This window comes from Mus pahari, chromosome 1, assembly GCF_900095145.1.
Source record: "Mus pahari chromosome 1, PAHARI_EIJ_v1.1, whole genome shotgun sequence".
Classification (NCBI taxonomy): Eukaryota; Metazoa; Chordata; class Mammalia; order Rodentia; family Muridae; genus Mus; species Mus pahari.
In genome coordinates, this window is record NC_034590.1 from 71,071,980 (window position 1) to 71,082,180 (window position 10,201).

General features: G+C 39.6%; 1 protein-coding gene across 1 annotated transcript in view; it reads left to right on the forward strand.

The window, feature by feature from the left end:
* The first annotated feature begins 934 nt into the window (after positions 1-934).
* Pgm2l1 (phosphoglucomutase 2 like 1) overlaps positions 935-10,201 on the forward strand; it is a 44,620-nt gene continuing 35,353 nt past the window's right edge. Inside the window, exon 1 of the mRNA XM_029538837.1 lies at positions 935-1,340. Coding sequence (XP_029394697.1) covers positions 1,230-1,340 — 111 coding nt within the window. The 5' untranslated portion in view covers positions 935-1,229. The remainder of the gene's footprint in view (positions 1,341-10,201) is intronic.

Sequence of the window (10,201 nt, forward strand, 5' to 3'; positions counted from 1 at the left end):
TGTAGACCAGGCTGGCCTCGAACTCAGAAATCCACCTGCCTCTGCCTCCCGAGTGCTGGGATTAAAGGCGTGCGCCACCAAGCCCGGCTATCTGACAGCATTCTTATCTATTTTCCAGACTTTATATTCTCTTTACCTCTATTCTACTACTACAACTGACCAAAAACAACTGCCAGCTGAGGTAATGTGGCAGACTGAAACCTGCACTCATTTCTCAGGAATACTACTGCTCAGAAAATTCGGTTTGCCTTTCAGTTCCCTCTGTGTAAAGTGGGAATGGAACACACGTACAACCTACCGATGGATGAAATGACAAAAAAACGACTCGTAAACTTTCAAGTACAAATAGATACCGTACAAATATGTTCCTTGCGACATACCTTTTTTACCTTAAAGCAGGAGACCACCACTGCACAACATAAGAAGCGCGTCAGGGAACAGCCCCGTGGGGTGGTGCTTTTTCTCTCTGAGGGAAGGGGAAAGGCAACGGGTGTACGGAACGCCGGGAACCGGGGAAAACTACAACTCCCACGAGGCTTCACGCGCGCCACTTGGGGCTCCCAAGCGAGACCGAGCCCGGAGGCGAAGAGGGTGGGGCCTGCGCGCGCCCGGGACTCTCCTAGTGAGTGCAGAGGCGGGCTGCTTGAGACGGCTGGGACACGAGGTGGAGGCGCACGTGCGAGTGCGGGGCGGGCGATAAGGGAAAGACAGCTGAGGAACGGCATTAAAAAAAAAAAAAGAGAGAGAGAGAGAGAGAGAGAGAGAGAGAAACAAAGCCAGCCGTGCACCGTCGCCTCAGCGGACAGCAAACGCTGCAGCGGAGGTGCCGGGCGCGCGCTCCCGGGCTCGCGCCTCATGCCTCGGGCACTCGGACGGGCCGGGGCGGGCGGGGGCGGCGCGGGCGGCGCGGGGGCGGGGCCTAAGGCGGCGCGGGCGAAGGCGGCGACCCAGACATCTGGGACTGTTGTTGTTCTCTCGCCTCACGCCCGCCTCAGTCAGTTCGCGCTGAGATCCGGAGCTGGTCCGCTGGGAGGCGGCTGTCCTGTCTCCGCCCTCTCTCCCGGTTCGCTGAAGCTGCGGCAGGAGCTGGCGCGGACCGAACAGCTCGCGGTTGGTCTCCGATGCCCTTCGTCAAGGAGGGGGTTTCTGGACCCTGGTGAGCGCACCTAGAGCCTCCCGGACGCGGTGTCTTCGCCCGCCCCTCGGGCCCGCAAACCCGTGTGCCTGCCATGGCCGAGAACGCAGATGATGACCTGAACTCTAACCTGCTCCACGCCCCCTACCTCACTGGGGACCCCCAGCTAGACACGGCCATCGGGCAGTGGCTGCGTTGGGACAAGGTGGGTACCTGGTCACCCCGGCATCTGTCCCCTCTTCCTGCCCACCCTCTCACAGTCCACCCTTTCCGGTACCCACCCAGGGCTCCGCAGGCTCCAGGGGAGATGGCTCCAGCCAGCGCAGGGCTAGTGGAGTTGGGCGATGCCTCTCACCTATGCAGGGGCTGCTTTCCCCAGGCGGGCTGGGCTGGGCAGGGACAACTGCAGTCCCTTTCTTTTGTGGTAGGCTACACCGCAGTCCCGCTTCCTCCCTTGCTGCCCCTTCCCTTCCAGTGCGTATCATCTCTCATTGTCAAAATACTTCATCCTCATTCTCATCATTGTAAGTTATCCTCTGTGTACTATGCATCCATCTCCTTTCCTCTTTCTCCCTTGACTTCCTTCTCTGCAGAACCTGAAAGTGGCTTCTGGTTCTTGAATGTTACTAACCACTCACTATCTGCTTTGATGTTGCTCTAGTGTGTTTCCACCTTCTGTCACTAGGTAATCGCTGGCTAAGTATTCCCTCGTCTATTTCACTCTTATATTCTGGTATCACCTTTTGCTATTGAATGTGACAAGGGTTCTTCTCTTATTTCATTCCTCTGCCGGCAGTTATTTATTGGAAGTATCCTGTTTAAAGAATTGTGGTCATAGACATCTAGAATAGTGTGGTTGTACTGATAGAATTTGCACCATTCCTTCTCAAATCTTAAAAGGCAGATTCTGATCAGATATTTAGGAATTGCTTAGGAATTTCAGAATTGCTGATACCATCGTTTCTGCTCTCTCCTTCCCCTTGTGAAGGTATATAGGGTGGGTTGTGAAAGCTAGAATTAAAATGCATCCTTTTCACTTGTAAAAGAGGCTTTTTCAGAGGGTGGGATCATAATCCAAGTGTTTGTTTTCTCAAGTGCATATGATGCAGCTGCTAAAACAGAAAAGGCAGCATATTTAAAACTGATTAAAACTGAATTAAGGGGTTTGTATGGAGGTATGTGAGATTATGTTATACAAAAGAATTAGCTTTCTGAAAAAAGTTTATTTTCATTTTTCCCAGGTATCTGTGCATTTAAGAAGGGAAGCAAAACAAAACAAAACAAACAAACAGAAAAAAAAAAAAAAACCAACCAAATACTGAGTGTTCTATACTGGCCAGGAAATGCTGGTGGTGAGAAAGATAGAAAGAGTTCTTGCTGTCAGCAAGTCTTTAGTTTGTAGATAAGGAAGTCCAACAAATAAGCAATGACAATAAAGTATTTGGTGTTACTGGGTCATGTATTTCTCAGATGTTCTAATCATTCTTGTAGAGTCTGATGAACCAATGTTTCTCAGACCTGCAAGTGCTAACATATCATCTGGGAATCTCAAGAGGCATTTTTGACCAGACAACTAGGGTGGGGCCCAACAGCCTAGTGAGCTTCCAGGTGATTGATACCAGTTCTGCTGATTTGTGCACCACACTAAAAATAATGACACTCTTTTCTCTTTCAGTATCAGCTTTGTCAGTGTTTTTCCTAATAAATATCCCAGTTGAGTGAATTAATACTTATTGTCTGTGCTATGCCCAGATACTGCCAACATATACTGAAATATTTAAGAACTGTAAAATGCATATAAAAATAATGCTCCAACAGTTATAGTAGCAATAAACGAGGTTGCAGTCATTCAGTGCTTTTGGGAGTTCAGAAGTGAGAGTGATCATGTAGTGGGTTCAAGAAGACTTTATGAGAACATGGAATATACATGAAAAGAACAGGGAAAGCCTACATGAGAGAGAAGATAAAATAAATGTAGACCTCAATGAACATAAGAGGATAAAACAATGGCTCCCAAATAAAATATAGGGAACAAGTAATAAGTGCCTTAACAGAAAAACAGATCTAAATTATTTTATTAATTATATATTGCTGGTCTCTTTCTTAATGGGAGATAGTGCTTTTATTTGAGAAACAAAGGATTATCTACTGTAGATTGATATTTAAGTAAGCTAGGCTAATTCCAAGGCCACTAGAATTTAGAGTACAAAATGAAATTTAAATTTTCATTATACATTGACTGTACTTATAGTCTTTTAATGCAGAGACTCTGTGCTCAATCTCTGATTAATACCAATCAAGGAATTCCGATAGTACTGCTGAAGATTGATGAAGCATGTGATAAGCTATAAATTGGTCTCAGGGCAATTTGCTATTTGCCATAGTCAGGAATATTACTAATTTTAGCTTTGGTGGCTTGGTGTACATTGAAAAGTCTTCATGAAAAAAAAAAAGGATATTATTTATTATTCCCGTTGAACTTTCTCATTTAATTAACATTCAGATTTGCTAAGATGGAGAGGGAAGACTGAGAGTCAGAAAGATGGAAAATTGAATGTGTGTAGTTAGCACATTTGTGTCTGTTGGAACTTAGGGTACATAGAAATCTTATGTGAAGACCAGATTGTTGAAGAGCAGAAGTATATCATTAGTGTCCTTCAGCAATTAAGAGTATATGTAAGTGCTAAAAAGAAAATAGTGCAAGAACATAGTCCCGGCATAGTTACTCTTGCCTACAATCTCAATGGTGGGAGACTGATACAGTCAGAGCAATTAGAGTTTGAGGCCAGCCTGGGCTACATATCGAGTTCCATGCCAGTCTGAATAGAGTGAGGCTTTTGTTTTTTATTTTTTTATTTTTTTTCTATTCAGATTTACTGGGGGTAGGGTACTCTTGTGTAGCTGCTGTAGGCCAACTTTCTATCAGCAGATTTACCAGACTTGGATGGATGCAACCTCCTACTAGCATCAAGGCTTTTATTTAGTATATTCACTTCCCTCGTTTCTAAATGAGTCAGTCAACTCAAGGTCAAAGAAACTGATGACTGATTTAAGAATACTGTTTTGTTAACTTGTGGTTTATGATAGAGATGCAGTAGATTTATTTCTAAATCAGGCATTTGGTAGATATACCATAGGAAACGCCAAATAATCCGAAGATCTTTGGTGATTATAAAGCCAAATCAGAGAGTAAAACATACAACATTTAACAGCATCAGCTTGTAACAAGTAAATGCATCCATCTCTGTGTGGGGCCATGCTATTACTCTAACCACATAAGTCCAGGGGCCAAGGAGTTCCTCCTATCAGCTGTGCACAGAGAACTCCATTACCAATGTGTTCTCCTCTGCTCTATGGTAAGGCTCATACCTTCTTCCTATTTCTTTCATTCAGGGCTTTTATGCATCGGCAAGTTACAGACAAGCAGTTCTGGCCTAAAAGCTGGTTTCTTTAACATCAAAACTGTCTTTTGATTTTGTTCCAATGTGAATTTTAATTCTCTGTAAGAAATTTATATCTAGGATGTAAAACACTGGTAAAGTATGGGTGGGTGGATAGGGAAGGGAGACTGAGACACAGGGCAGAACTGCTTGGCTGACTGTAACAGCATCAACAAATATCCCGTATGTTGACAACAATGTGGAGGCAGGAATTTGCCATGGCAATTAAAGAAATAAGAACATTCTGGTCTCAGAATGTAGATCTCTATTAAGAAAGAGTAGAATATGAAATTGAAGATAGGTTAGACTTAAAAAGAGCTTGGGAAAGTAAATAAAAGATGTCAATCTAAGCCAGTGATTTTCAGATATTTTAACAACAGAACATTGTTCAACAAATTAACCAGAACGAAAGGCTCTGAATTAATTCTTCAAGCCTATTTGATTATATAGTAAGTATCTGAGCCTGGGTAATGTATAAAGAAAGGAGGTTTATTTAGCTCAGTTTGTATAAGATCAGGTAGCTACATTGGTTTGGCTTGAGTTACAGCCTTATGGTATATGTAAAAGGGATTACACAGTAAGACAGGAAGCCTGAGAGCAGGGAGGAGTGAGCCTTGCTGTTTAAATTTTCTCTCCTATTACCTCTCTCCTCTCTTCTATAAATTACGGCTTACTCTTGTTAGAACTCATCCACAAACTTCCTAGGAAAGTGCCCTTGGTGGTGACCCAGTTACTTCACACTAGGACTCAACTCTTAAAAGCTTCTACTACCTTAGTACCTCATACTGAAGACCAAGTCTTTGGTATGGGAAGCCTTGAGGTACAGGCCACATTTAAACTGTAGTATTTTTAAAAATTTGATAGTTGTATAGTTATTCTTTAGAAAAATTAAATTAAAAATTTAAATTTAATTATACAGATTAACTTAATCTGTGTAAATAAAGTCCTTTGAACAATAACTTGCAGACATAGAAGTTCCAACTGACCATTCTAGTTAAGAAGATGTTGGCAGAAAACATATTGTATTTATAAAACTGAGAAAGTTCGTGCCAACTTACCAGAAAAAAAATGTGATTATTAATAACTATCAATCTATATGAAGAGAACAATTTGTATGAACAAGATAAAGCAATAGGTAAATATGTAAATATATATAATACAATTATAATTATTATATGCAATGGGAACATTAAAACCCCCAAAATTATAGAAAATTATTTTATCATCAGATAAGAAAAGATAGTGTGAAAAAGGAACAGAAACAAGGATAAGCTCTAGGAAATGAAAGAAAAAAGTGATTCCTCTATCAAATGCATATATACATATATATATGTATACACACATATGAGTATTAAAGTTGAAGAAACAAGTAGGTGCTGTGAGAAAAGTTTGTTATGTAATTACTGCAGGAGTCCATTGTGAGGAAATCTTGGTTGCACTAGATCCACAGTATGTCAAGAAATAATGGAAAACAATGTCTATGTCATAAGTAGTTTTTTAAAAAGATACTAGTTATGCAGTATAGATGCAATGTCATTTTTATCAACATCAGAAAGGCAATTAAGCAGTCACCTATGAAGAACTGAAAGAAGGGAAAGAAGCAGAGTGGGTAAGTCATCAAAAGCAAGAAGGAAGGAAATAGGATTTGAGGGTATAGCTTAGTGTCACAGTGCTTGCCTAGCAGGCATGCCACCCTGAACTAAAAAAAAAAAAAAGTAAATTATTGACCAGAAATGAAGCAAACTAAAATATTACCTGATCTGATTTTGAATAATTAATTGATGAAGCTTAAGTAAGAAACTATTTGAACTCAGCTGTTCAGATGGCACAGATGTATACTAGAACAGTCTAAAGTAAACAACATTTAGAGCATCTTAGCCTAGTAATTATATTATTTTCTCTTTTGATAATCAACCGAAGATAAAACACAGCATTTAACTTTTTAATTGTGGTGGAAATGCAAACAAGTTATCGTCTTGGTCATTTTTAAGGATATATTTCATTAGCTACCATAAAAATATTCACATTAATGTAGAACAGACATTTTCATGAATTCACTTCAGAATTTTTCATCTTGCTAGGCTGAAACTCTGTGCCTATTAAATAATGTGTTTCTTCCTTCCTCTTTCCCCAGAAAACCACCATTCTTTCTTCTGTTTCTAGAATTTGACTATTCTGGGTACCTTATATGAATGGAGTCATAGAGAGCTTTGCCTTCTGTTACTGTCTTATATCAGTTAGCACAATGTCCCCATTATCATCCAAGTTGTAGATAGGATTTCATTTTGACTGCACAGCAAAATGTATAGGTATTGTATGACAAATCTTCCTGGGGAGATGAAACACAAGTCTGCTCCCTTCAGGTAGGAAACCCAGGACAAAGTACAGATACCACCAAAGTCCAGCCTGGAGAACCAATGGGTTTTATTGGGGATACTTACAAGAATATGGGTGAGGAGTTTCTTACAGGAGCAGAAATGACTTGAAAGACAGATGAATTACCCATGTCCACCCCAGCATGGGTGACAGCATGGGTCACAAAGCTTGAGAATCTGGAACACTGCACAGCCTGCAGGCAGCCCAACCTGCCTGTTGAAGAGTGTTCTTATTAGGTGCCTAAGTAGTCTAAACCTCTTCCAGGCTGCTGGGCTGGTTTCTGCTTTTTCTAGGCCTTCTGCTTGTTGTGGTCTCAGTCTTCTTTACAGCTGGGTTCTACTTACTCTGGTAGGGAGGAGCCTAGAGAATCTGGTCAGTTTCAGGGAATGTTTTTAAATTTTGTACCCACCTGTTTAAGGAACTCTCCTGAAAGGTGCAATATTTCAATCTTGGGGAAACTGTTACACAACAGGAGGTCAAACAATGATTTGGGATTAAGGCTTCATTTCATGATGCCTTCTGCCTTCCTAATGACTATTGGAATTGCTCCTTAGTACTGAGGCTGCTGCCCTCTGGTGTTGGGAGTTAATAGAAAATGATTTGGTTTGGTGCAAAAGAGGCAGAGATTCAGTATGAACTTATTGTCATCAATCCTGTATAGAATCTTCTAAAAAAAAAAAAAGAATAATAACTTGTATTGGTTACTTTTTTCATTATTGTGACAAAAGGAACATAAGGGAGGAAGGGCTTATTTTGATGTTTCTCTGAGGGTATCATCCATCATGACATGGGAGGCATGGCAGCAGGAACATGAGGCAGTTGGCATGTTATGTTTGTGGCCAGGAAACAGAGGTGAATGCTAGTGCTTAACTTGCCTCTTCCTTTTTATTTAATCTTGGACTCCAGCCCATGGAATGATGCCCACATTTAGAATGAAGGGTCTTCCCACTTTAGTTAAATCTCTCAGGAAGTTCCCTTATAGACACAGACCAAAGGTGTGTTTCTTAATTGATCCCAAACCCTATAAAGTTGACAAGATTAGACATCGCAGTACCATATCTTACCAAAGTATAAAAATGGTCACATTTTAATGTCACAAGGAGTACAAAGACCATAATATTGTAAATGATAAATATTTATTTTCTCAGATACAAAACATTTCAGTTTTTAGCTAACCAGAGCTTATCTTGTTAGAAAATCTCTTTGATGTAAGTAGGGTTTTTTTTGCTGCAGAATTTCCTCATGTTATTTTTCTCTTTGAAATGTTTCATTTTTATGAAGTAAAAAAAATTAAAGTTTAAAGCCTTTTGTGTTAGTCAGTTTTACAGCACTATAACAAATTATTCTAGATGCCCATCTTATAAAGGAAAAAGATTTATTTGGGCTCACAGTTTTGGAGATTTAATTTACAGTTAGTTGGCCTTGCCTCTTGGGGCCTGTGGAAGGGCAGTAGATGGAGCAAACCACTCACCTCATAGCCAAGAAGCAAAAGAAAAGGGGTCCAAGTTCCTCTTGAAAGGAAAATCTCAGTGACCCAAAGACTTCTTAGTAGGCTCCACCTCTTAACGTTTGTACAACTTCTCAAGAGTGCCATATTGGAGACCAAGCCTTAAGCACACAGGAGGGCATTCAAGTTCTGTACTCTGAATACCCATCAATAACGTACTGGCTAAATTTGACACTCTGAAGTAAAAAGAATAGCATGAATTTACGTCTGTTAAAAGGGCCTCTGCATAAAGATACAAGTACATTATTGTATATATTTAATTTATGTCTTTTTTTTTTTTTGCTTTGTTGTGCCAAATACTTTTAATGTGAGATCTATGGTGGTTGAATATATTGTGATCAGTAGAGTATTGTATTGTACTGTTGTGTGGTGTGACTTTATATACTTTTTTAAATTGACTAAATTGAATCCTTAAAAGGACAGAATTCACTGATAATGGTTTAAGTGTAATGTGTAATCTCAGTAAGCCCAACGTATAAAAAAAGTATACAGAAAAGTTCTGAGACAAATGTTGAAGAAACATGGATAAATCCAGATAGATAGTGTTTTGCTTTTTAGTATATGAATTAGTAATAGAAAATGCTTGGTGGTGTTATCGTTTTCTCTTTATAAAGCATTTGAAAAATATAACAGTTTTAAAGAATCAATACTTAGAAAATGCCTGCATTCTCAGTGGCTTTATAGTATGTTTTTTCCATGGCATGCAAATTACAAAAATAAGTTGATTGCTGGGAGTATAGCTCAGGGTAGGGCCCATTTGTTTAGCATGTGCAGGGTTCAGATTTAGTCCCCAGCATCATAAGCAACAGTGAATTCATATTTATCTGAATTGTAGTACATTATTAGTCCTCTTATTTAAAAATATTTGTTTACAGTTTCATACAAGCTCTTTGATATTTGGGAAGACAAGAGAGATCACTAATTTTATATAAATCTGAATAAAATTTTTATACAAATTACAGCTGTAACAATGCTTATAAAATATGAGATAGGGCTGGTGAGATGGCTCAGCAGGTAAGAGCACCTGACTGCTCTTCCAAAGGTCCTGAGTTCAAAGCCCAGCAACCACATGGTGGCTCACAACCATCTGTAACAAGATCTGGTGCCCTCTTCTGGAGTGTCTGAAGACAGCTACAGTGTAATTACATATAATAAATAAATCTTTAAAAAAAAAAAAAAGAGATAACTACTTGGAGAGCATGATAAGGCTGTATTTGCCTTATTTTATTATTGACTGGTATTTTGTGAAGAAATTATAACTTCTGAAAATCATGTGTGCTATTTAGAGGTCAAATAGTAGGCACCCTCATTTTTAAAGATTATACATTAACCTTTTACATTAGAAATGTAATATTTTGTTTTAATTTAAAGTGATCTTTAAAAAGGAATTGGATTTTACTTTTAAGTTAAAACAATAGCAACAAAACTTTAACTATAGAAATTCAGAGAAAATCCTCTCTTCCTAGATATGCTCCAGAAGAAAAGTGGAGAATGGGATTAGAGGAATTTACAGTGCATCTGTAATTTGTTTATTTTTTAAAAAAATCTGTTTTAAATTTAACAAGATCTTATCATTCAACAAGATGGAAACTGTTTAGCATTTTGTCTTCTTTTAAAACCAGAGAGAAGCTGGGCGTGGTGGTATACGCCTTTAATCCCAGCACTTGGGAGGCAGAGGCAGGCGGATTTCTGAGTTCGAGGCCAGCCTGGTCTACAGAGTGAGTTCCAGGACAGCCAGGGCTA